At 41.9% G+C, this 26,815-nt stretch overlaps 4 protein-coding genes across 4 annotated transcripts; 1 reads left to right on the top strand and 3 right to left on the bottom strand.

The window, feature by feature from the left end:
• Nucleotides 1-2,208: 2,208 nt before the first annotated feature.
• LOC128754493 (tetraspanin-1-like) lies at nucleotides 2,209-5,206 on the bottom strand. Its single transcript, XM_053857155.1, has 7 exons — nucleotides 5,079-5,206; nucleotides 4,318-4,533; nucleotides 3,276-3,350; nucleotides 3,080-3,187; nucleotides 2,881-3,009; nucleotides 2,710-2,802; nucleotides 2,209-2,507 (listed from the first exon to the last, which is right to left on the bottom strand). Exons 1-7 carry the CDS (start codon nucleotides 5,133-5,135, stop codon nucleotides 2,442-2,444), a joined length of 744 nt encoding a protein of 247 aa, XP_053713130.1. The 5' UTR covers nucleotides 5,136-5,206; the 3' UTR covers nucleotides 2,209-2,441.
• A 1,879-nt stretch (nucleotides 5,207-7,085) lies between these two features.
• On the bottom strand, nucleotides 7,086-17,758 carry LOC128753746 (ras-related protein Rab-3D-like). The gene is made up of 6 exons (XM_053855794.1): nucleotides 17,704-17,758; nucleotides 17,492-17,627; nucleotides 16,216-16,446; nucleotides 10,632-10,750; nucleotides 9,799-9,923; nucleotides 7,086-7,661 (listed from the first exon to the last, which is right to left on the bottom strand). Exons 1-6 carry the CDS (start codon nucleotides 17,751-17,753, stop codon nucleotides 7,477-7,479), a joined length of 846 nt encoding a protein of 281 aa, XP_053711769.1. The 5' UTR covers nucleotides 17,754-17,758; the 3' UTR covers nucleotides 7,086-7,476.
• Nucleotides 17,759-20,104: 2,346 nt separating this feature from the next.
• On the bottom strand, nucleotides 20,105-23,799 carry LOC128754586 (mitochondrial cardiolipin hydrolase-like). The gene is made up of 4 exons (XM_053857303.1): nucleotides 23,750-23,799; nucleotides 22,993-23,162; nucleotides 22,350-22,579; nucleotides 20,105-20,589 (listed from the first exon to the last, which is right to left on the bottom strand). Exons 2-4 carry the CDS (start codon nucleotides 23,151-23,153, stop codon nucleotides 20,330-20,332), a joined length of 651 nt encoding a protein of 216 aa, XP_053713278.1. The 5' UTR covers nucleotides 23,154-23,162; nucleotides 23,750-23,799; the 3' UTR covers nucleotides 20,105-20,329.
• Nucleotides 23,800-23,908: 109 nt separating this feature from the next.
• LOC128754377 (transcription elongation factor 1 homolog) lies at nucleotides 23,909-26,060 on the top strand. Its single transcript, XM_053856952.1, has 4 exons — nucleotides 23,909-23,956; nucleotides 24,229-24,366; nucleotides 24,435-24,505; nucleotides 25,192-26,060. The coding sequence occupies exons 2-4, from the start codon at nucleotides 24,251-24,253 to the stop codon at nucleotides 25,254-25,256; spliced, it is 252 nt and encodes an 83-aa protein (XP_053712927.1). The 5' UTR covers nucleotides 23,909-23,956; nucleotides 24,229-24,250; the 3' UTR covers nucleotides 25,257-26,060.
• The last annotated feature ends 755 nt before the right edge of the window (nucleotides 26,061-26,815 follow it).

The following is a 26,815-nucleotide window of genomic DNA, read 5'->3' on the forward strand; positions in this document are numbered from 1 at the left end:
TAAAGATTCCTTTGGATCCTCATTTGGCTATTCTACACAAGATTCCTTTAAATCTTTCTATTAATGCACATAAGAAAAAAAAAATCTAATTTTCTGTTTGCTACAGGCCACGCATGTTGTTGCATTGAATTGAAAAAATGTTTCAGGTCCTACAGTTGGTCAACGGATCAGGGAAATGTCCAGCAATCTGGCTCTCGAAAAACTGACCAGTACATCAAAAGGGAAAGTGCATGACTTCTGTGATATCTCTACAAGAGAAGCCATTGTTTTCTTTCCTGTGATCGTGACTTTATGTGACTGGATTTTGTACACTGAGTAAGTTGGTATTGAGGGTGGGGAAATGTGTATTGGTTGTTTCTTTGTATTTGTCATTTGTAATTATGGAAATTAATAAATGTATGTATGAAAAAAAAAAAAGAAATATGATGTGGAACTTGTGTAGAGCAAGATTTAGTCTCAAAAGTGCGGCATAGATAAGGCTCCTTTCAGTGTCGAACAGTCTGCGCCGATTCGGAATGCAGTCTTGGTAGGAGAACAAATCCAATTGGGAAGTGCAGAGACCGTCAAAATGCTTTATTTACCTAGTAAAAAGGAGATTAGGCAATGAAATACACTCTTGCTTTAAGTTTTCCGATTCCATTAAGGATTATACAAACAACTGCAAAGCTGCATGTATTTGTTTCGCGTGTAAATTTAGTGCAAAAGTGTTAAATTAAGGAGGATGTTGAATGCCATTGAAAGCAAACCTCATGGGATGTCAATAAAACATGACTAAATAATATAATAAATTGAGAAACCTACCCGTAGGTCATACAAACCACAACATTTAGAATGAACTTTTCAGCAAAACCAATGCCACTATCTAATTAGCCCTTTACGCTAGCCGGACTTCTGCTACACACTTCCGTTTTTTTTTATAAAAACTTTTTATTTTATTTTATTTTTTAAATAATACTGTTATTAAATGCATAAACTGCACAACATTATTATACAGTATCTATCAATTATATTATCAACAGTCTGCTTAAATCACTAGCCTCTTTCCTCAGAAAAAAAAATGGAATTAAATAATAAAAAAAATAAAAGAATTTGAAGAATATTTTTAAAATTTGATGATATATAGAAAGATCACAGACAGGATGCCCAAATGACAAGAAATGTACGGAGGAGACTAAACCAAATAAAAGATTTCTGAGTGGTGGTAAAGGATGTTGAAATGTTTACAGCGTACAGCGGCAGCTGGCATCTGTACTGCACCACAGGCTGATGAGAAGAAAAACAGGTGCAGACCGACTCAGTTAGACTGTAAATGACCTCACCACTGTCACTTGTTGGCGTTTATGGGGAATGACAAAGCACTGATGTCATCAAAGATGACATAAAAAAAGAAGCATAATTTCCATCTGAACTTATAAGTATTATTGTCATTATTATTATTATTATTTCGATTAATACCTAACAAACATCAAAGATATCCACAAAGCATGAATCACTTTTTTTCTTTATGTGTTAGATTACACATCCACTTCTCTGTCGTAATGGATCAAAATGAAGCAACATTTAGAACAGCACTTTTACGATCAGTTGAGTATTAACCCATATCAACTTGTGGTGCGAACTTCAAATGGAAAAATCTAAGAGTTACTAGTTAATTAGTAATGCAACTGTGTGTGTGACTGAAGACTCTAAACTGACCTGACCTAAAACACAAGTGGGCAGCAATTATGCAGCTCCTTTAACACACAACTCCAGTTGTCATTTGATAACTGAAAAGATTCTGTCTTTTACCAGCTAAACAGTCATGGTGGACAACTCCTTTTCTTCACTGTAACACCAATGAAGCGTAACTTCATAGCATCTGTAACTTCAATAGCATCATTTGGAAACCACAATCTCTCACACTCCAACTTAGTGTTGAGTTTAGGTTGTGAGGCGACATCACCAACGCAATTTAACAACAATAGCTAACTAATCCAACTACAAATAAAGTTTGCAAGGCGACATGTTAATGATCCCTGACAGGGATCACCCAGGTGCGAGTGCGTGTGTGTGGTTCTGTGATGCTCCCATGGTCCCGTGTCCAGGCTGTCTCCACTATTGTTGTGTTGTTTGAAATGTACTGAGCTTTCAAATGCAAACATGCCTTAAAACAAAATGACAAAAGACGCCATAGGTGCTATAAAAATATTTTAATACAGTGTAATCACAGCGTAAAATGACACCATATTATCACCAGCTTTTGACAAAATATGTAAAGAAGTACAATTGTGAATTGTATGTAAATTAGACAATAAATAGTGTTGCCCGACCCGATCCGAAAGTGCATGGCCTCCATTCTTATTGATCTACAATTGGGAATTGTTCATGTTCATCTTCGCTCAAACACAAGTAACAAACTTTACAAACATGTTGAGTTTTTTTTTTCCCCTCAGTCACTTTGTTCACTTCTGTCTTGCGTCTGCACCAATCTTCTTGTAGAGAATCATGGACACCGTCATGGCAGCAATCTGGAAGGACAAGAGTTCACTTGCAGTCTGTTTAGGCATAACAAGTGTCACGTTTGTAAAGGTCACGTGCTCAGTGAAAACTGTTGGTGGGCGACAGCCTATCAAAGAGCCTTATGGCCCCTGTCTAGAGAGATCCCTCAGTCTTGTGAGGAAGGGAGAGCTTCTTCATCAGTCGCTAAAAAGATGCTTGTGAGTGTTGTACCTCCAGAGCGGCGACCCCGAGAGCCACGCCTGCAACGATCGGTGTGTTCTCCTCAATCAGCGCCAACAGTCTGTAATAGCAACCATTGACGTTCTGAAACACAAATATGAGGTTAGCGCAAATGTCTGAATAAGAATCTCTAGTTTTAATGGTAAAAAAGAGAATTCTCACAGATTCCATTGCGTTGGCTTCAGCGCACATGTCACTGGTTCCAGTGCAGCATGGAGATGGAATGCTGCCGTTTCTATTAAACGGGGAGCCCTCAAAATCAGTGTAGTTTGTGTATCCACAGCATGAAAGCTAGACGGAGGAGTCCAAGAGAGACATGTCAACAGTGGACGTCACCGACCTCAAACCATCCATGCGTTACCTTGTCCATGGTGACGTCCCAGAACTGAGTGAAGTCAGCGTCTGCCCCGTATTTGCCTTTAATGCTATTCACAACCTTTACCTCGACCGTCTTGAGTGCATCTTCCACCTTAAAGGTTGGAAAGAGAGGTTAAAGTAACACAAATATATGAGACGTTCCCTCTCATTTCTGACATGAATTCTCCGCACAGACTTACCACACCATTGAACGCAAGGAGGACCACTGCTCCTGCCACCTCTGCCAGGAATAAGATCAGCACGATACAGAAAAACTAAAACAGAAAGCAACAAAACAATAATGAAGCAAGGAAAGCAGCACAATGTGGAACAGTCTGTTCATTTCCTGTGTGTGTTACCAAAGCATCTCCCTCACACCCCTGAACACCCACGTTAATCGTCAACCAGCTCAGTTATAAATCCCCTGCTATTAACTACTATAGAAATCACGAGTTTTGAAAAAAAAAAAAAAAAACTTTCAGCAGGTTTTTAAAAACTTTCATCCAAAGTCCATAGTTGTAAGTCTTGACAAGGCACCTTTCTCTGAGGACTCACAAGGTCTAGAGGGTTAAAACTGCAGTAAAACTATAGGTTATTATCATAGTTTGGTTTGAAGTCCTGGTTAAGGTGAGCCATTTATTTTGGGTGGTTAGGTTAAGGGTGAGAGGCTAGGGAACGCATTGTGTCAATGAAATGTCCTCAGAAAGACAGCAGTACAAGTGTGTGTGTTATGTTCTGCCATACTTGTGAGCACCAAGTCTTGACTTTTTGTGAGGACACTTAGCTTGGTGAGGTCATTTTGGCTTGTCCTCTCAAGGTGTAGAGGGTTAAAATGACGGTAAAAATAGTTTATTATAGTTAGATTTAAGCTTGGTTCATGTCTTGGTTAAGGATAAGTTCAGGGTGAGAGGCTGGGGAAAGCATTATGGCAATGAGAGGTCCTCACAAAAATAGGTACGTGTGTGTGTGTACTTGTATAGTTTGTGGGGGGCATTTTGCCGGTCCCCACAAGTCCAAGCCTCAATTTGAAGATGAATGCATCAAAATAACATTGTCATTTTAATTGTTTTTTTTTTTTATTTAAGTTTGGTTCAAAGTCCTGGTTAAAGTCAGCCATGTGTTTTGGATGGTTAGGTTTACGGTGAGAGGCCGGGGAAAGCATTAAGGCAATGAGAGGTCCCCATAAGGATAGCCATTTCAAATGTGTGTGTGTGTTTGGCGTCGCAGAACATTCTCGCTCACCGTCAGCAACATACACCGGCTCTCGGTGATGGCTCCACAGCAGCCGAGGAAGCCGATGATCAGCAGGAAGGCGCCCACTCCGATGAGCAGGTAGCTGATGTTGGCGAGGAGGGACAGCTCGGATGGAGCGCCCGGTATGCTGTTCACTAAGCCCAGCAGAGATTCACCATCCACCCTGAACCAAATTCCCACGGCGAGAATGGCAGCTCCGGCCAGCTGAGAGAGCGAAACAATAAAAGTCAGAGACACATTTGTACCAAAGTCAGTGGTAGATCAGCTCAGCATGAAGGTCCACTGTGAAGCTGAAACACCCAAAGCTCATCAGCGTGGATGTGATTTCCACAAAACTAATGGCACTATGGGGCTTTATGGCGTGACACAATTTTACGCATACTCATTTTGGGTGTTGCCTGGCAACAAGCACAGGCTTAATACACCCGAGTTATGTGAGTCTCTGTGGCCACCAGATTTTTAAGAATGGTGCACCGTTGATCAAAACATGTCTTTAAAGTTCATGTTTTAAAACTAGACCACTGAAATAGGGTGGGATGGAAAGTTGCTGGAGAGCCACCAGAGTGAGGACACTGCCACGTGGTCTGAGAAGCTTGGTCACTTCGGAGAGACTCATGGTAAACCATCTACAGTGAGAGATGCCGGTGAGGAGGCATCCTCTCAGACAACCTCCCTTCTCCTTCGTCCTCTGTTTAAATCACTTCTCAAAGTGTGTTCACAAAAGAGACAAAGAAGGAAATCCCACTCACAAAAATGATCCCGTTGAAGAGGAACATCATCATCTTGAGGAAGCCGGCACAACACATCTTGGCGGATAAATATGTCCCTCACACTGCTGAGGAAGAAAGACTTTGGTTAGACTCTGTCTCAAAATGGGACCAGAGTGGAGCAGCAGAGGTGGGCTGCTTGCACAACAGCAGGATAGTGCCGGCCATGGTTACACATTAACCTCCGTGACTTCAGGTTCTAATCCTGAATGAAGGTGACAGGTCATTCATCAGAGCCTTGTGGTTTCGGGTGAGCTGATGGTGCTGTTGTAAATGACAATACTGTACATATGTTTATAACTGATCTGACCTGCTTAAGAAGACAAGCAGCAATTAGTCATCACATTGTTTAATTATTAAATACTTGGGTTTTTTTTTCCACACACAGTTCCTTCCCGGATCATTAAGCAGGTTTTATTGAACCAACTGCGTATTTCTTCCTTATTGCCGCCTTAGCGGTAGCGGTCAGGCCGGTGGCAGCTGTGTTTCCAGGAGGCAATTGAAGATTTTAAAGCTGTCACGTCAATAAAAGCACGAGGGAGTCGGATGAGCATTATCGAGTGCTGTTCCTGTTCCTTTCCTGCTGCGCAGGGAAGCACCGACAAATATTGATAGTTGGGCTTCAATCTGGGGCCACAGTTGTCTCATAAACGGTTACTACAATGAACCCGGTCAGGAGGAAAACTGGAACTCAAAATCCAGTAGTTCCCCTAGTAATAGCAGTACTGCTCTCATGAAGTCAGAGAAAACACTTGGTTATAAAGTGTCTTTACTATTTATTTATTTTTTTTAAGGTAGTGTTCAGTTAAGATACCAGTTTAAAAAATATATATATATCAAGAATCTTTAAGTAACTATGCAGATGGAATGAAAGTTAGAATGAAACACTGTAAGTGTATTATGTTATAATGTTATTTTATAATATTTAAGTAAAAAGAAAAGGACAAATTTTGGATCATTTCTGTTCTTTCTGATCTTTTGAATTGACGGCCCTTTATATTATTACAAAGTATGTAACGTGTCTCCTTAGGAAATGGAATCGCCCCGCCTTGTGAATATAGTGAAAACTTGTTTCACTATATTTTATATTCATTATATTCACTATTCACTATATATATATTTTATATTCCCTATATTCCAAAAGGTCATCTTGCACTTGAATATTTTTACACGTTCTTCCAAGTTAATGGGAAAATACGTTCATGTTTTAGCTTTGAAACATAGTGTGATAAAAATAACTCAATATCTTTTGAGGTGATGCGGCCTTTAAAAACCTGTTGTGCACCTGGAGATGCAATTTCTATTTTGTCTCTCAACAATTTTGTTCGCAGTTAAAAACTTAAGATCAACGTTCAAGATCAGCATAGTTATCTAGTAGACAAAGAGTATTTTGAGAGCTTCTCCACAAAGGTTTCCTAAACACCTTGGATCTTCTGAGAACTAAAACCAGCTTCAGATATGCATTACAGGTCATCCACCTGGATGTCAGGCAACAGTGTAAAAACACAGAGAAAGTACCTGGTGCTGCGTCGGCTGGTCAGTCAGGAGTGTCTCCCAAGTGATGCTTGTGCATGACCATTTATCGAAACTTTGGTTCCTCCCCCCTCTGTCTCTCCCTGTCCTTCTCAAACACAAAGTTCATGAACTTTACGTCACTAACTTATAGGAAAATGGTCCGGTTTCCTGCTGACCAAAGTCCACGAGAACAGCGGGTGCCATAAAGAGAAAACATCACTGTGAACTTCTCATTTTGGTTAGTCATGGGAACAAAACTTTTACAGTTCTAGTGAACCTTCTAGGTGTTTTTAGTCAAACAAGACCTGAACTACAAGCTACAATTGTTTGTGTCGTTATTCTCAGAGCTTTTCAACGGATCAACAACCTTTCATCTTCAAAATGAGTGTCTTCTTGTCAAACTAAACAGAATAAAAAGGCAAGTCGTAAAAATCTTTCAATCTTTTAATTACAACTTAAACAGAGGCGATTACTTTGACAATAACATTTTAGGATTGGCTATAAACACCTGTACTTAAAAAAAGGAGACAGGGCTATGAACGCGTTTTAAAGCAACTTTATAATGCACATTTTAACAGTCTGCTCAGTCACTGTGAGGCATTGCCGGAAATCAGCCACAAGAGGGAGCTACTACACAAGCAGATGACTCCTCTGTGAACATTTGCGCCAGCAACAGATGCTTTTCGCACAGACGACTGTGTAAACAGGATATGTGTCAAAGGCACAGCAGCTCTGACCAGCTCATTGGCAGATACGTGCGACAGTCACATTAGAATATCAGCAGATTTTGCAGGGTCCTGGTGAACAGCAGGGACTAAAACATTGAGGAGTCAGTTTTACTATAACCTAAAGGGTCAGACAGGAGTCAGCATGCACAGCCTCCCTGGTTGTTCTGGGGCACTTCCTTTAATGCTGTTCCTCTGTGGTTGGCTGGAGTGGCGTCCATGTTGTCCCCATCATTCATCTTCTCACAGATCACATCCACCAGTTTATCAAACACTTGCTTGACGTTGATGTTGTCTTTGGCACTGGCCTCGAAGAACTGGAAGCCTGGAGACAAACACGGTTTAGCCAGCATAAGTACCTATAGTGCAAGCACAACAAAGATGTTTCTATTTTCACTTTCAATTCCGTTGCCTCTGCTCGGCCCCATGTCGGCGTACTAACTGGAATAGAAGCGGTGAGAATACTAAAGCACGATGAATGAAAGCCTGTTAAACATGCGGTGGTATGAGACTGCAGGCCGTGCTTGCATGCCAGGTGAACGGTAATAACAATGATGACCACTGTTGTCAATAACTGTCTCAGTCAAGTGGCTGACTAATGCGTGAAGAAGTCAGAAGACTTTTTGGTCCCAATATCTGGCATTTAGACGGGTTACGAAAGTCTGATCAAATGACATCCACACAGAGCAAATTCAGAGGTCTTCAGATGATTTTCCTGATGTTCAGTATTCCGTGACTAACCAACCAAGCACTTCATCGACTGCTGCTCTGATACCGCATCAAGCTAAAAGCAAACCAACAAGAACAAAGTGAGCATTTTAGAATAACAAGCAGATATTCTGCCTGTAGGCAAATAAGAGGTTTGGTATCTTTCAATATTCACTGGCTACTTCTAAAAGCTTAAAAGTTTTTTTTCCAAACAGATTTTGCAGGTTACTGCTTCACCCAGGTGCTAATGACGAGCCCCACTGGTTGTGTTTTAGTAGCCATTGTGGTTTGAGGTTTGACTCACTGATGTGAGTTCAAAAGGTCATACACATCTGTGCGGGGAAGCTACTTTGCTAGCCTAGCAAGTAAACTACATGTCGTTCAGCTGCCAGTAGTTTGAACAAACAACCGCTAGAAAAAATGGCTGCAGCAACTACAGCACATATACTACATGTACATATTGTGTCAAAGAAATGTGTAGTCACATCTCCACATCTGGTGGATAACCAGCCAGGAGATCCACTGGTGGGTCTCTGCTAGCATCCCCTAAGTCCAGCTCAAGACCCGAGGTGAGCTTTAAGCCACCTTTAAATCTGGACTCACTTATGTAATATCCTCCAAACTTTCACTTTGTTCTACTTTCATAATCGAGCAAGTCTAAACTTCCTTCATTGTTGTCTGTAAAGATCTGTGTTCAGAACAGTGTTCTAAAAAGTACAATAAAAATAAAGCTTTATTATTATATTATCATCATAGTGGCCGGAGGTTTGCCCATGTGACCACTGCTGTGCAACCTGCCCCATCCTCGGGACACACGCATTCACTGCCTGGCCAAAAAAAAAGTGGCACCAAAAAAGGGATTGTTTCAATAAGCTTCTGCACTGTCACAAGACTTATTTCCATCCAGTGTTGCATTAATCTTTCACCAAGATCTTGCAGTGATGATGGTAGAGTCTGACCGCTGCGCAAAGCCTTCTGCAGCACATCCCAAAGATTCTCAACGGGGTTAAAGTCTGGACTCTGTGGTGGCCAATCCATGTGTGAAAATGATGTCTCATGCTCCCTGAACCAGTCTTCCACAACCTGGTCACTCAGTATATTCAGATGACCTCATTCTTTGAGCACATAATGTTGCTGAACCTAGACCTGACCAACTGCAGCAACCCCAGATCCAGGATCCGACTTCTTTTTTGGCAAGGCAGTACACTGGTTTGCCCAATGTCCTCCTCAGGCCACCGCAGTTGGGAGAAATGGTGGTGGACTGAGGGGCACAGCTAACTACATTATAAGTAGTGCACGGGTGTCAGATGCGATTGAAACAAGCAGCACCAGATGATCAACCGATTACAGTCTTCAGGCACCGGACTGATAAAGCGCGTGTGCTCGTTGGGTAAAACCAGTAATAGACAGTAGCTGGAACTTGGAAATTCCCAGTTACGCCTCCAGGTAAATCACCCGGTGTTGGATTTCCAAGTCGGAATGTCACCCCAGGAAAAGCAAGCATTCAAGATGGCTTCCCCAAACATGAACAGGATGTAGAGACATTTTGCAAACGTGTGTCTCCTCATCATCTGTCAGGTTTTCTATGTATCAAGAAGCTGCTTACATCAGAGCAGAATAGCTTTCATACACAGACTGTGACAACTGGAGCTCACTGATCTCAGCTGTGACGTCATTCCCACCTCTGACCTCCCACTACTGAGCTAACCGCAGCATTGTATCAAATCATCAGATTTATTATTGAGAGCGCTGACCTAGCTCTTTAGCAAGTCTCTCAGCTTCTTCGGTGGGAACTTGGCGGTCTTCCTCCAAGTCCAGCTTATTGCCAACCAGTACCACCTGAGCGTTGTCCCATGAATACGTCTTGATCTGCGTGGCCCTGGGAAAATAAAGCACAAATCAATGGCCCCTATATATAGAACGCTGCTGACACAGCACTTGAGCTAGTGTTCCGCCCACAGACCGGCTGCACTGACGTCTCTGCACTCATCACTGCTGACACTATCAATAAGCTAATCAACTTGGGCTCTTTATTTTAATGCCATTTTCAAAAGCACTGTTTCAGTCGATAGACTTTATTAGACGCCTTCTTACTGTAGCACTCGTCAGTAGGAGTTGCCATGAAAACATAAGCGTTTGGTGCTCAAAATATGCTCATCATGCTTTTGTTCCATGACTTTTTATTTCTCCATCACCACACACACGCAGAGGGATATTTATTTAACACTATTCTGGGGTTGTAACAGACTTCAGAGAATAGGACCTTAAACTTGAGCTTGTTACCTTGGCCGAGGCTAGTTCTGTTTCCACATGACAATTGCTGAGTATGTAATAAAATGGCCATCTATGAGGGCTCAGAGTAAAATATATAAAAGCATTTAGCTATGCAACACCGATGCTGTTAAAGTTTACCATTTTGACTCACCTGAATGAACCATACTATATAGTGTGATAACACAGATCCATATTCGTATCATTAACTCACAGAAAGTCATAAAAAAAGAAAGAAAACTAGGTGCCAAAATTACGGTGCCAAAAAGTACGTACATGCACTCACTACTGAAGTTGTGTCCTGAGGAACACCTACCAGTCCTGAATAGTGCAGAAAGATTCCTGGCTTGTGATGTCATACATGAGCAGGAATCCCATGGCTCCTCTGTAGTAGGCTGTCGTAATGGTTCTGTAGCGCTCCTGGCCCGCAGTGTCCTGCAATCACCACCACCACCACCACCATCATCATCATCATCATCATCTGCTTGCAAAAATAACAATAAAACATCACGGCCAATCGTATAACTGCATGTAAATGTAGAACAGTGAACTAACTGTTGTGCACCATGTGTAGGGAGGATGCACTACATAGGTTGAGGTGGAGGAGGTTGGCTAGCTGTGGCAACTTTTCACTTTGCCTCAACAAGTCAGAGGCTGCTGAAAAGACAGGTTGGAATAGCTCAAGGTTGCGTTTTCAAGGTCGATCAAAGTAAAGCAGAAACCCTGAAAGGGGTAAACAGTGGTGAACCAGTCTAGGCAGCTTCATAAGCAAGTATTGTGCAAGATGAATATTCTTCAAGGCAGTGTATGTATCAGAGCCCTATTATATTTGTTTGGTTTGAAGATGCATTTTCTGATTGAACACAAAAGGCACAGTGGTCCAAGTTCATCATGTTGAATATCAATGGAAGGACTTCATGGGGATCACTGAGGAAAAGTACAGGACCTCAATGTTTGTCATGCTCTTATCAAAGCTGGAAAACTCCCACATCTCCTGAACAAACCCGGTTTAATTAAATCAAGAATCTAAGTCTTGTTGTTTCTCTTCTTCTATTTACTCATCCCCCATGAAGCAATGTATCCAAAAAATGACAATAATAATATAATTTCCAACCTCAATTTAAGCAACAGACAATCTCTCAAATGGAAAATGGAGCCAACCTTCTGTGTGTGCCCAGAGAAAATATTTCACGTGATTTGGTTGTCATGGTTAGAAATCAAATCTGTTGTGCGTCTCAGCTCATAAAACACCTTCCCCTCAGGAAACCCAAGCGTCATAAGGAGCCGGAATTTGTTTGAATCTACTTCCCTTCAAAGGGAATAGGAATGGTTAACTAGTTTTTAAGAGAAGTACTTGCACACACGAGTCATGTGCTGTTTCCTTACACACACACCGCATATAACCAAGGACCTGCTGTGACCTGAAGGAACAGACACTACATGAAGAGGTACATCTGCATGTATTATAAGAATCAGAACAAGCCTTCAGGCTACAGGAATAGCTCAATAACTTGTAACTCATAATGTCCTGATTCGAAACTCTGCGACTGAATCACGGTCTGTGCTGAGAGGGAATACATCACGTTCAAAATAAGATGCATTACTTTGGCTTCACAACACAACAGCATGGGCGTCGCTGCCTTCACACTAACAGTCAGTCATATATCTGTCCTGGCGTCTGCCTGCACAGTAAGCACATTCAGCTCCTGCAGCTCTAGCGCATGCATCTTTCATGAGGCCTGCTGTCTAGGGACGATGTTAAACATCAACTGTCATTAACTTTGCAGCGCGAGAAATTAGTTTGCGCCAGAGCCATGGCAGCCAGCAGCAGCAGGAGAGCGAGGAGGAGTCAGTGTGGAGTAACAATCATTTCTAAAGAGCTTTCGGGTAATTGATCCCGGAGCATTAATAAGGCTATAAAGACGATGACATACACTTGATAAAGAGTTGCTTATCATGTGGGCTGCTCTGATTTTAATTATCAGAGACTGTTATTTTCTCTTAAAATACAAAATTCTTAATATAAAACGTACTCTCTCCTCTGACTATGAATAGAATCAAAGGTTAGTATGAATAAATAAAAAGTATGCTTAATATGGAATTTCTCACATATGAGTGACAAATATTTTCAATAGCGGTGGGACTCGTTTAAAAAAAATAATCTAGTTAATTGGAGAATTTGTGATTAATTAATCTCAATGAATCACAGTTTAATGGTATAAGAATATTTGCCAGAAGAAGCCACATTTTTCAATTTGAATGAATTTGGTATATTACTGAATCAAATGATGGAGCCATACATACATTTAAACAACAAAATACTGTTTATTTTGCATCAGATTGACAATAGCACAATAACTCAGGATGGTGACAATATTAAAGTTTTCACTTCATTTAAACTAAAGCACTTTTAATGTCTTGAAAACAATGTTATAGGAATTTCAAGTCCATTCAGAGTAGTGGAAACCCTGGCCATTGTGTAGTGAAAAACCTCCCTGAACAAAAGCAAACAGATGCTTTTGTTTGCTTTGGTTCAGGGATTCCTCCATGTTTGTTGTTGTTGTTATCATCCTAGCTGCCACGTGTCTTGACTGACAAAGGTTCCCCGTTGTCTGGAGAGCAAACTGTTAACTTAAATAAAATTATTTTTTGTTGTTGTAATTAATTAATTGCAATAATGTTGCAATTAATTAATCATAATTAATTCATTGAAGTCCAACCACTGATTTTCATACATAACCACCATAAGCACATATGACTCAACTTCCAAGATTTCCAAGACTGAGGGAAATAATAGCAGTAACAATGCATAAACAACAAATACAATGATCCATATCAAACAGATTTCTTTGTCAACAACAAATATATCCAAATTAAACATTGTGCATAACCAACCTGAGATTCACAAACCTCAAACCAGATTTGCTAATCTACACCTGCATTAAAGACGGTGAACATCACAGAGCTCCCATGGGACCTGTGCTTGGAGATCAAAAAGCTGTGCAAGACTGGCACCACATGTGAGGTTCCCTAGCTGGAATACCCAAATCTATCCTTTTGAAGTTGAGTGCAGAGGTTTTGTGGCATCATCCACCACAAACTGCTAAAAGATTCTGGAATCTGTGGACGGAACTGTGGGAAGACCATCAAAGCATTCTGAGACCAGGCAGAAAGAGACACCTAATGGATTGGCAAAGAGCGAGATGAAGCATGCTGGGCTCAAAATGCACACAAAGTAACCATACTTTTATTTCTTCACTGCATTTTTATGTGCAAAGGTGGCTGGCCATGGGCCACACGGTGAGGACTGGCCACCCTGCAGGGGGCTGCCCTTGCTGAGGGGGTGTCGAGTTCAAAAGCTGAACCCTCCAGAGATGCTGGGCCACAAAGCCAGTGAAGTCTGACGCCCACCATTGTTAACTGTTCCATAATGAGCTTCATCTTCCACAAACTCAGCTGAAACCCACAAAAGCCGACTGACCAAGCTCAACGGCAACTTCTGAAATACTTCCTCACCACTCATTAGCACTAAGGACATTAAGTAATGCTGTTGCACATAAAGGAAGTAAGGTTAGAAGAAAGAACTAACAGTTCATGAGAGAATCATGTAAGAGACAATGCAGAAGGAACTGTCAACAAATGTCCCGTATAGTGGCTGTAACAGCTTACAGGACAAAAAACTCCTACTCTTAAGCAGCACATTCTGTAAACTTTAGCTAGACATATGCGATGCAAAGCTGCTCTTGTTGCAGGTGAGACTTAATAAATGAATTTAAAAAAAATGCACAATCTATGATTAACTTAGCAGGTCTTGTCAGTAACTCATTCTGAGTGCTCCTCTACATTGTACACTGATCTTGAACTGTTATTTCTTACGCAAATAGCTCTCTTGACCACACAGTCCCCACTGTAACTTTGCTAGCACCTTCCTCCAAAACAAGGCTCCGGTCTGAAGAGTACCCTCAGCCTTGGGTTATGATGTCAGGGTATCATCTTCTCACTTTCTCAGTAGGCCCTGAACGCTGCTAAACTGAGGGAAAACAAATGATCCCAAAGTGTAACCTGTCAGTCAGGTCTCTCTCACCGCAGAGTAGAAGAGGTCAATGGCTGATTTCAGATCCTCCAAAATTAAGGAAATGTGTGAAGTTCAATCGGAGCACCCTGAAAATGCTACTGATATTTTTGAAATATCAATAGCATTTTAAATTAATTTAAAAATGCACAATTTAGCATGTATTTGTTAGAGTACATGAGGGAAGTGTTTCAGGTCTGCTCTTTATGATAGAGGATTCAAATCTGACATTGCAATTAATTTTGACTAATGTTAGTGTAGTGTAATGATCCTTCATATTTCAGCAGGAGTAGATGGAAAATTATGCATTTATTTTAACCACTTTCATATGTCTCTGTACGTTCTCTTTTAACCCATACTTGTGAGAGTGGAACAATAGAGGTGATAGAACATCCAGTGACTGCACTTTCTACACTTCCATGTTTGATTTTATGACAAGAACAGTAGCTATACATCACACGTGCTACAGAGATCAATATGTCCATAAAGATTTACGGGTGCATAACTGCTTCATAACAGACATGAAAAAGACTAAACAAGGTTGCTTTTTTTTTCACAAAAATTCATAGGGTAAACTTGTTTTCCCACAAGGATTTCAATCAAATCTAATGATGACTTAAATCAACAAAATTGTGTGTGTGTGTGTCTCTGTGTGTGTGCCAAAGTGGTTAAATAGAAGGTTTGTGTGTAAACAAGCGTGGCGCATCACCACAGATTAATTGAGAGCCAACAGCACCAAAGATGAAATCTGGCATGATCAAACGTATTACAACTGAGTGGAAACATCGAAACAAACTAACTCCTGGGGGTGGACATGAACATATTCGCTGTGTTTTTCACCCGAAAGAAACACATAGACTGAAGTCTATATGTATGTTCGCTGAACTCAAGTTGCACATTCCAGCTGGGCATACACAGAGACGGAATGTGGCTGAATGGAGAGATTTACTTATTTACTTCTCACGATTGAGCGTTTTTATTGTCAACAATTCAGTACATCTCAAAACTTCCCTGTCTGATTCATTATTTCTCTATCGCTTCATTTCTGGCAGAGTTCCATGTTTAGTTTTTTGTTTTTTTGGGGGGCGGTGGCTGCTTTGCCACAGTTTCAAAAAATCCTGGCAGAAACCCTGTAATATGTACACTAACTATGGACTTTATAATAAGTTATTTTGGTGACCAAAAAGAAAATAAAGTCTTCATGAAGTCTCAGCGTGAGGTTTTAGTCACTTTAGAAAAAAGTTGCAAAGTAAAACAGAAACACTGGATCACCAAACGTAAACATGGCATGAACAACCCTAGATAAACCAAATGATAAAGAATGAATATAGCTCAGTGGCCTTAAAATGAATAATGTAGAATAATGTTAGAGCATAGTGATCAACTGGTAACATCTAACAGTTCACTGAATCTGAGACAGATTCAGAGTTTCTAAAGACCTTTAACTCACTTCACAGCCAAGCCCAAGTGACGTGCTCACCATCAGCACAATGTGACTTCAAATCCCTGGTATGTATTAAATGTTAAAATGAACAACCGCTCTGTTGCAACTCATCTTTTGGAGAGTGCAGCCCTGAACAAGCTCAGACGTCTCACTCTCTTGAAACCAAGCCTCACATCACAATGGTGTTGTTGAGATGGATTTCATAACAATGCAAGTGGCATTTTTGAAAGGTAATGTTCTGAGATGAAAATCTGTAGTGCTCCACTTGGGCTTGTGCGCCGTAATGTATTTAATGTATTCATTAAAGGAAGGATGACATCATCATCATCTCTGCTCTTAAACACCCTTTTGAAAGCCTAAATTAAACACTTGATTGGTGCTCACCCAGATCTGAAGCTTCACTCGCTTGTTGTTCCTGTGGATGGTCTTCACTTTAAAGTCGATGCCGACGGTGCTGACAAAGGCCGACGTGAAGGAGTCGTCTGCAAAGCGGAATAGGAAGGACGTCTTTCCCACACTGCTGTTTCCGATGATCAGCAACTTGAACATGTAGTCAAAGTTCTGGTCAGCTGCGTCCTGCTCCGGACTGCTCTGTGGATCTTTAGCTAATGCCATCTGCAGACATGACACAAAAAGAGAGAAGAGTTTCTGAATAGTCATCCTCATCGTCGATAACCGTTGTGACCCAGTGTGACCCGTAGGTTATGTGAGGAGGGGACAGTCTACATACATACATACATACATACATGACGCAACACCACACCCAGGTCATTTTTTCAGCGTAAAACCAAGTGTATTGCCTCGACAAGATCTCCATACCATGCCTCTTATCGTCCTGTGAGTGTCCTGAAGATTTACCAGCTATGCATCTGCGTCGTATTGGTGAATGAGAGAAGTGGCCTGATCCTGTGAACACTAACCAGCATCACATTTGTTGGAGGCTGGTTAGCAGAGGAGTTATTTCAGAAGTGCCCCATCCGTCTCCTCTGTGGCTCAGGGCTGTCATGAATCACAGCCAGGCCACGCTGCAAGCCTGCCCCTCCCTCCATCACTCAGCCACAACTCTTAGTGTCCATTTCTCACATCACGGGCTGCTCAGAGCGGTGGGTGAGGAGCAATTGAGGCTCGACTCTGTATGCCATTCCTCATCCATCAGGACACTTATCTAGCCATGCACATTCCCACTTTAATGAACAATCAAAGCGCGCGCACCACACACACACACACACACACACACACATATATATATATATATCCATTAATTTCCACTTTCAAACTCCTCCGGCCACATCCCCACACCACCTCCCTCTCCATTAGGAGAGCAATGGAAGCACACGCAGACGGCTGGGAACACATAAGCAGTTCATACTTACATACACGAACAGCCGGCGTGCTGCCGCACATCACACGCGCATGCGCGTCACACGTTCATTAACAAGACTTTTTCTTACTACACAGCAGCAGCATTTGATTTGAAAATTCTCGCGTCTTCCAAGCAGCTTTAGAATGGTCACATGACGTTTAAGCGCTAGTTGAAGCCACGTTTGTCGTCAAAGACACGAAGCGTTGCTATTTACTACTAATTGTTAATTAGTCACCCTGTTGCGCCACCTTAAGCTAACTTTCAACGGCAATAAACACACGCTTCCTTCAGGTTTACCTCGGAAACAGCTGGTCCCGACGACTCAAAGACACCTTCCCCGACCGGGCAGATCCGTGTGGTGCAGTCGGTCAGCGGGCTCGCGGAGCTGCACACTTGGCGGCGAGCGTTTGATCCTGGGACGTCCGTCACCGCACTAGTCAACAAGTCAAGCGAGCGGCCGAGCATCACACTTCCTACCCAGCTTCAAAATAAAATCTGCGTGGATTTACCACCACCAATTGAAGTCACTGGAGATTACGATAATAAAGATGTGCTTCATGTGACTGTGACTCTGCGAAACAAAAAAACAAGAATACTTTACCAATATATAAAAAATGTAAAGTAAAAAAATTACAACGTAAATCAAACGAGTGACTGTTAAATTTAAACATCAGGATTCTCCCTCACCGAAGACTTTCACCCTTATGTTTATTATGAAATATCGTTTGGACACGAAAGATTGATGGAACAATGACATGATTGCCATCTAATCACACATTGTCTTAAAATTCACAACTATAGTAAAGAAACATTCAATTTGCGTGAGCAATAGATACACTTCCTGTCCGGAAGGAGCGTCTGAGTGAAAGTTGAGGCTGCTGCACTCTGAATGTACATCCGGTTTTCTAGGTTTGGCGCATAAACGCCAAAAAATGAATGAATAATTAATGTCATTTTGAGTGTGCAATTCGGTAGTTGATTTTATTCAACCAATTGCGCAATCTGACCTTCCATGCTTTTACTTTGAAGGCTAACCATTTCCATATCAATGATTTATTTTTCCTCCCCATTCATTGGCACGACAGACAACCTTTGCTGGATTTGCACACGTGCAGTCATTGGTGACACATCCAAACTCATGATCACCCAAAACAGTGACTTATTCACTGGGGATAAACTATAACATCTGATTATTTCAGCGTGACAAAACGATTCACCCCACAAGCTTATTTTCTGTATGAATATTTAAAGTCAGTGACCTTGACCAATAAACATTGGTCTGCTTCACTGAAGCTGAAGAGGAGAACAGTAATACCAACAGTCTCTTTAATGCAGAATGACTAATTGTTAATTCTACGGACCTCTTGGTGTCTTGTCATGTTCCTGCCTGTTTTAAATCATCCACTATTATTACTGTTTACAAGGAAGCCAGGATCATAGGACTGAATGACTACAGACTGGTGGCACTGACGTTTGTGGTTCTATCACACCTTAAATCCATCTCTGCTCCCCTCCGGGACTCAGTGCAGTTTGCCGACAGAGCCAACAGATCTGTGGACGATGCAGTAAACCAGGCCCTTCATTTAATTCTGGAGCATCTGGACTCCCCAGGAACCTATGCCAGAATCCAGCTTATGGACTTCAACTCTGCTTTTAGCACAATTCCCCCAGGTCTGCTTGAAGACAAGCCTCGCCAGCTCAACGTGCCTGACTCCCTCTGCAGGTGAATTACAGACTTCCTGACCAGCCTGAGTCAGCATGTGCGGCTGGTGACGACTGTCTTAAACACTCCGACCCTCAACCTCGGGTCTCTTCAGGGCTCTTCTCCCTGGACACCTACTGCTGCACCTCCAGCCACCAGTCCGTGAAGTAGATCAAGTTTGCGGATGACACCACCATCATCGGGCTCATCTCAGATGGAGATGGACTGTTTGTTCTCTGGCAGGAGGTGACGGTCGATCCAGACCAGAACCTCCCGTCACAGGAACAGCTTCTTTCTCTCGGCCGTCAGAGTGATGAATTTGTGATCAGCCTTTGTTGTTTGTGGGTTATTAATTTATTAGTTGTTTCTGTTTATTTATTCTTTTTTAAATTATTATTATGATTATTACTATTATTATGGTGGTTTGCTCTCTCCAGGTAGGTGGAGAGTTCTTGCCCCAAGTGGTGGAGTTTAAGTATCTCGGGGTCTTGTTCTCGAGTGAGGGAAAAGGGGAGCGTGAGATTGATAGACGGGTTGGTGCAGCAGCAGCAGTGATGCGGTCGCTGTATCGGACCGTCGTGGTGAAGAGGGAGCTGAGTCACAAGACGAAGCTATCGATCTACGTTCCCACCCTCACCTATGGTCACGAGCTTTGGGTAATGACCGAAAGGATGAGATCGCGGATACAAGCGGCTGAGATGAGTTTCCTCCGCAGGGTGGCTGGGCGCACCCTTAGAGATAGGGTGAGGAGTTCGGTCATCCGGGAGGAGCTCGGGGTGGAGCCGCTGCTCCTCCACATCGAGAGGAACCAGCTGAGGTGGCTCGGGCATCTGATCAGGATGCCCCCTGGACGCCTCCCTGGGGAGGTGTTCCGGGCATGTCCTACCGGGAGGAGACCCCGGGGAAGACCCAGGACTCGCTGGAGAGATTATGTCTCCGGTCTGGCCTGGGAACGCCTCGGGATCCCCCGGGAGGAGCTGGAGGAGGTTTGTGCGGACCGGGAAGTTTGGGCTTCCCTGCTCCGAATGCTGTGGTAGAAGAAGGTGAAGGTGAAGGTGACTATTATTATGTTTTTGACTGCACGTTTTACAAAGCACTTTCCTACTTGGTGGCATCCCCACTCACCATGGCAATGAATCTAATTCTCTTATATGTAAAATTTGGATTAAAGTGAGAAAAAGTGATTGAAAATAGCACTTTTATTGGAGTCTGGTCTCTGAGAGTGCAGAACATGAGACAAATCTTGGGTCCTTTACTAAACACACCCAGTCAAACAGTTAAAATATGAAGACAACAGTACAGTCTAATCAAATGCACAGGTGCAACTGAACAGACCTAAAACAATTCTTGTTTCTACTAGCATCACAATGTCATGCTCTGGAAGCTCCAAATAAACACCTGGGAGTCATCACTGGGAGTCTTGGCACACCTGATCAGTGGCCGGTCATGTTGGGAGGTTCACCAAGAGCTGAGGGGTAAGAGTGAAGCGGATCGTTGCACTCCCACAGCCTCTGGAACTCCCTGATGAAGGGCTTGACCAAGTCGGGTTCCTCTGTGACCAGAACGTTCTCCATGTTGCATTGCACTGCTGTCAGTGTCCAGTTGAGGGAGCCAGTGATGAGCTGCAGGCCATCAACAATGGCAAATTTGTGGTGCATGTACACAGAACCATAGTCGTTGCGCACCCTGATTCCTACAGAGATAAGACAGAATATCAGTGAAAAGAAGATGGTTTAAAGAGAAAAATTCTCGACCTTGGAATAACAGCTACAATAGTTGTTGTTTATATACACACCAAGTGACAGAGAGCATCAACTTTATGAAGAGTAAGAGTGGGCCTTCACTTTGTAAGAAACCAGCTCTTTAAAGGAGATTGGAAACAGTGCGAACCATGGGAAAACTGATGTAGGGATGAACAGGATTAAAGAAATACACAGTTTAGTATTAACACAAATAAATGACAAAATATCCAGTTTAAAAAACATAGTGCAATAGCCTTGTTAGGAAAGACAGACGTGTATTCAAAAGCTACATTAATGGCCCCCTGACTATGAAACACACTTTTTCTTAAGCGCGATCAACCTCATTCATATGCTCAACACATATTCCTAAACAACTCTACAAACTGTAGAAATATTTGATCACCAAACTGGACTAGTCAGACCAACAACTGCAAACTCAGCTCGGGCTGTTTGGTGTCTGCAATTTTAAGATGAAAGAATTCTGCAGGACAGCGACAAAATGTGAGACAATATGGGGGCAAAAAAAGGGCCAAGTTTCCTGAGGCTTGCAATATTGATGCACACTCACACACACACACAGAAACACTTTGCCTAATTAAATCAGCAGCCCTCCTTGCCAATCTCTTACTTACTTAATTCTTGCTTAACAATATAGCTAATTTTGTAGATGCAGATGACTGAGGCAGAAACTGAAAGACGAGGTCAGGAACAAAATTTTGCTGCACATTGGGGCAGCTGCCGTGACTCATGCCGGATCTGTCATAACAGACATGAACTCTCAAAATCAAAGGTTTTGTCTAAATATGGAGCATGTGAAATACTTAACTCTCTTCTGAATAACTCATCCGCATAGTGGGCTTTTGTTTTTGAAAATGAGGGTGTAGGGTGGCTTTCTGTTCCTCACTTGAGCAGGTACTAACATGCAAAAGTATATATAAATGAATACAGAAAGATGCAAGAATCAATGAGGAAGAAGTTCCTGGAAATGAAGGCTGAGACAGACAGTCTCTTCCCTGCAAAGATTAGAGTTGAGGTCCATGGTAAAGAGGACCAGAACCAAAATCCAGACGCAGCATTCCAGGCTCACCGGTGCCTTGCCAATGGAAACTGAGGAAGAGGGAGACTATGACTGAAACCCAAGTTGAAAAGTGAAGGACAAAGAAGTGAAACGCATCATCACCATTTGCTTTTACTGACTGAAACCCAAGTTGAAAAGTGAAGGACAATGAAGTGAAATGCATCATCACCATTTGCTTTTACTGTCTCTACCAATCATTACTTAACTTTACTTATGGGACTCATTGAGACTCATCAACTTCATTAAGAAAAATGGGAAATGAAAAAGGAGGCGGGAGTGATAACAAATATTCTTCTCTCTGCCTCTTTCCAATCCTGCAGATCAAGTTGAGATGAAAGAGTTGTTGAGAGTGTGATGCGGGACTGAAATAACAATGTGGCTCGATCTAGTAAAATAGGGTCAAAGTCTGGGAGTTTATTGTATACGTACAAAAACAACTTGCCTGGAGGGGTTACCGCTGAGCAGCATTTACAATGTCATAAATGTACTTCTCAAAGTTCAGAAATTCTCACGGAAGTCCAGTGACTTATGATGATGTAGCAACTATGCATTGTGCAGCACAAGAATCTAGTATTTTACACAAGTCAGAAAAGTTAGAAGTGACAGCTGTTTCAGTAGCCGTGGTGTCCTTACCTGCCTTATAAAGCACACCGATCTGGGAGCCTGTGATGGCAGTGTAGTCCTTGTCAGTGAGGACTCGGATGGTCACTTTTCTTTTGTGCAGTGCAAGCACAGCTCTGCACAGGTCCATGTTGGAAAAGGCGAAAACACACAAGTCCAGAGAGGAGGACGCAGAGAGGATGTAGCGGAGGAGTCGAGAGAAAGATGTCTCCACACCGTGAGGTAAGGGACACAAACAAGGTCTGGAAAAAACAGGATGTAAAACATTTATTGTTATCGTACTAAACTCACTTTGAATTTTTCACACTTCATTCCATCTTTAATTGGAAAAACTGAAAGGAAATCAATGTACTGATATGTTTAGCAACTGACTTAAGTCAAATGACTTAAGTTGACTTAAATGTCAAATGCAGTGTGGAAGCAAAGATCATGCCATTGACGTCAAGTTGCGTACACTGACAAAACAAAAGATAAAAACACAACATAGAAACGAAATAACATCAATGAAACTACACAGCCAACAAATACATTTGCTAGCAATAACGCACACACCAACAAACTGATATACAGTAAATGTGCATTGTATCGTAATAAAAAGCTGCCGTACAACCGAGTACACAATAAACTGAGTATACTACAGGTACGATTTACTTACTGGGGTAAATCTGGGTTGAAGATGTGCTCCACACAAGCCAACTCAGAGGGGAAGAAGATGACTTCATTCCGAACTTTTTTGGTCCACAGACGGTGAATCAACACAAGCAGCCTCACTGAGAGGACCACAACACCAAGTCCAACCACCTTAATCTTCCACATCGCTGTCACCTATCCCCAGCAACGGACAAAATACAATGCTAGAGTGTGTTTTGAACTTCAGATTTTACTGACTAGCTAACATAGATTTCATATTTGGCCTGAAAAATAAAAACAATCACGACACTGTTACCAAAACCGTGGATTATTCCATTTTAAGTCCAATTTACACCCGTTTTCTGTTATATTACAGTGGTTGTTTTATGTTGTCAAAGACAAGTCATTTTGACAACTTTGATAACTTCAAAATATGTTAAACACTACTGAACAATTGGTTTGAAATTTGAATCGTCAAATCTCATTTGATGAATGACCACAAGTACAGCGATGAAAAACGAAATTTCTGTGATTCATTCTCTACTCAGTCCATGAATAACTAAAGACATGAACCATCACTAGTCAATTTCGTCACTGAAAGTGAACGTATTTCAGAGGCACTAGTCACCATGTCAACCGAACAAACGGTGCAAAGTAGCTCGACAAAAAATGATACTCAAGTTGAAAACCAAATTAAGGTGCAATATGAGTGACTGAAGGTTACTTTTCAAAGCATTTTGTATCGTTATGCGAATAAAGCAGGCGCAATTTTATGAGCCAACCTGTGCTGATTCTGTCGCCACCACGCGGGAGTGTGTTCTCCCAGCGCTATGTCGTCATTTCAAATCCCTTTGATTGACATATGTCTAAACCAATAATCGATTGCGCGACGAACCACGCTGCCCAATCATTTAGCTGGAACTGTCGGCCTACCGGGCTTAACTGAAGCCACTTCCGTATTGCTTCAACGTGTTTTTCGACCACGGAAGGTAAACATGACTTGTTTTTACTTTGAAAGAAGCTAAAACCCACATATCGTTCCAATTACCCAATGTATTTCACCCACAGCGTCGTGTGTATCTGGCTACACATCGGTTTATGCATCTTTGGTGTTTGGTGTCTTTGAATTTAACGGCTCAAAACATGCTAACTCGAGCGGCTAACTCAAAAGTGCTTTGCTAATTGAGCAGTCCAAACAGAAGGTCTAGCTTTTGTGTTCTGCTGCGGATCGCGTCTTACTGACTGTTGTTTACATGTGCAGAGTTTGATCAAGTTCTGTGGAAATGGGTCGCCGAAAGTCCAAAAGAAAGCCTCCGCCGAAGAAGAAGATGACTGGGGACCTGGACTCCCAGTTTACGTGTCCTTTCTGTAACCACGAGAAGTCATGCGACGTCAAAATGTAATCCAGCACCCCGAGCAGTCGCTCTTTTGACTCGCATCTAACTCCTGTCTTTCTTCTTGCAACAGGGAAAGAAGTAGAAACACGGGTATTATCTCCTGCACGGTCTGTTTGGAGGAGTTTCAGACGCCTATCACATGTATCCTTCTGTGTTCTTAGATACATGAAGACCTCACTTCAGGTGCTGACTGGCTTATTGTTGTGGAAGGAAGGTAGATGGATGAAGTTGAAGCAGAACAATATCTTAATTTAAACAACTGTCAATGGGTGAGAAAATGATAATTCGGCTATTTGCCTATGTACTTGTATATGATTTGTAAGACATCTATCGCACAGTTGAGACACAGTAGTATTGTCCAGTCTGCGTCTCCTGAAGTGTTCCATCATGCACTGAGGGTTCAGCGGTCTGTTGTGGGAACTTGCTCACTCCATTTCTGTCCTTGTCAATGGTCCTGTTACCCCAGTAGACCAGTTCCTGCAGCCTGAGGTGACTCAGGAAAAACAAGAGTTTAAGCGATCAAACTGTTAAAAAGTGTGACTTAAGTTGATGCCCTAACACAATCTGTATTAACCTTTTAATTCCACAGTAGAGGAAATATTTAACAGTTACACATCAACAAGATATACAATTATTTTCTGACTGCAAAATATGTAAAGCAAAAAAAAAGAAAAAAGAAAAATCCCCCCCGCATAAAAGTCACCTGAGGAAAAAAAGAGTGCTGTCAGCAGTGTTCTTTCCTCTGTGTCTCTGTCTACGCGCATGAATATTTAAGCGAATGTACAATCAACGTAATCGTATTACTTCCTTAATCTATTGTTCCCCAGATCTGTCAGAGCCTGTGGACGTCTACAGTGATTGGATAGATGCCTGCGAGTCAGCCAATCAGTAGCTTGCATGTCTCTGACAGCAATAGAAGCGGTGGTCACCCCAAAGTTGAAGTGAGACATTAATAGCCAGCTCAGGAGAGGACGGCTGCTGAATGGTCGGGTCTCCTGAGATGAGGAGTCGGATGGACAACACAATGTCTGAAGAAAAGCTGCTGCTGCCGCCCTTGTTTCCTAAAGTGTTCTCTAGACATTATTTCAACATTAGCTGTATTGCATCATTTGTAGTGACTTATGATTTATGCATAAGCGTGAATGCTTTTGTGTGAATTTTTTTTTTTTTAATTTTATTTTATAGGTGTTGTTAAATCGAATAATGTACAGTACACACAGGGTTGTAACTTTCTGATGAGGTTGGTCTTTATTCAGTGCATCCTGATGTGTGGTACCTAATTTGACCTGTAAAAAAAAAAAACGATGCCTCTGCATTTTAATTGGTGTTAGTTTCTTTTGTTGTGCGGTTGTTCCAACACATGGTCCTGGTTTGGATGAATTGATGAAGTTGATTCTTGAATTGGAAGCAGAAACGATGAATGTTTGAATGCAATAGCAACCTATTAATTTGACCTTTTCTTAAAAAAAAATTAAAAAAACAGCCAGGAATGCCTCAGTGTCTCTGTTTTTTCTGTTAGATTTCTCTTCAATACCGATATTATTAAAAAAAAATCTTAAACTTTAATATCATTTGAGAAATTGCTTGCTGGGAAGTGCTTATCATCAGTTTCCCTTTTGATTCAGCTCCACTTACCATATGAAGAGAAGTTACAAGGCAATCCATTTCATGAAATTGTCAGGCTGTTAATATACTGTAAGACAGGACAGTAAATCAAGCAAGCTCACCCTTCTTATTCATGAAGCGAGGGCTTGGAATGATTTGGTTTTCTGGCTGGTGAAAAGATGTTTACCTTAACTAGAGTGATTCTTTTAGATGGAAAATGATGCAACATTATTTCCCTGTAATCTTATTTGGTTTGATTAAATTTCCCTTTAAAGGGTTCATGGTCGGAGGCAAGCGTTCTTCCTCTGTTTCAGACTATAACTATATGTACCATACGATTCAAAACATTTGTGAGCAAGGTCTCCTACTTGTTCGATCTGCATTCAGAAGTGAAAGAAGCAGCAAGAAAACACAGCTACAGCCAGAAAACGGTTACAAGGCCGTGCAACACTCAAAATTCAAGGTAAAATGTATTCCGTCATGGCATCTGTGACCACAGCACATGTTTCAGGAGTCCAGTTCCCATTCAGGGCGGCGGCGGCCACAGGATGCAGCAGATCACAAATGAAAGAAGACGCAGCAGGCAGAGTGATAATAAATGAGATGTGGAGTGGCTGCCGTGACTCCCCAACTAGGAAGAGTGTGTGTGCACACAGCAATGAACGCTGCGTTGTGTTTGGTGATGGACCCCAGCTGGAGAGGTATTGGCGACGCCTTACGAAACGCTGTAGGATGATTACAGAGGAGCATGATTGCTACTTAGTCCCTTTCTCCTGCCGCCCCTTTCTCCTCCACATCCAAGCATATTAGCCTCCCTCCTCCCCTATTCAGAACGTGAGGTCAAGT

The sequence above is a fragment of the Synchiropus splendidus genome, chromosome 2 (assembly GCF_027744825.2).
Source record: "Synchiropus splendidus isolate RoL2022-P1 chromosome 2, RoL_Sspl_1.0, whole genome shotgun sequence".
NCBI lineage: Eukaryota > Metazoa > Chordata > Actinopteri > Syngnathiformes > Callionymidae > Synchiropus > Synchiropus splendidus.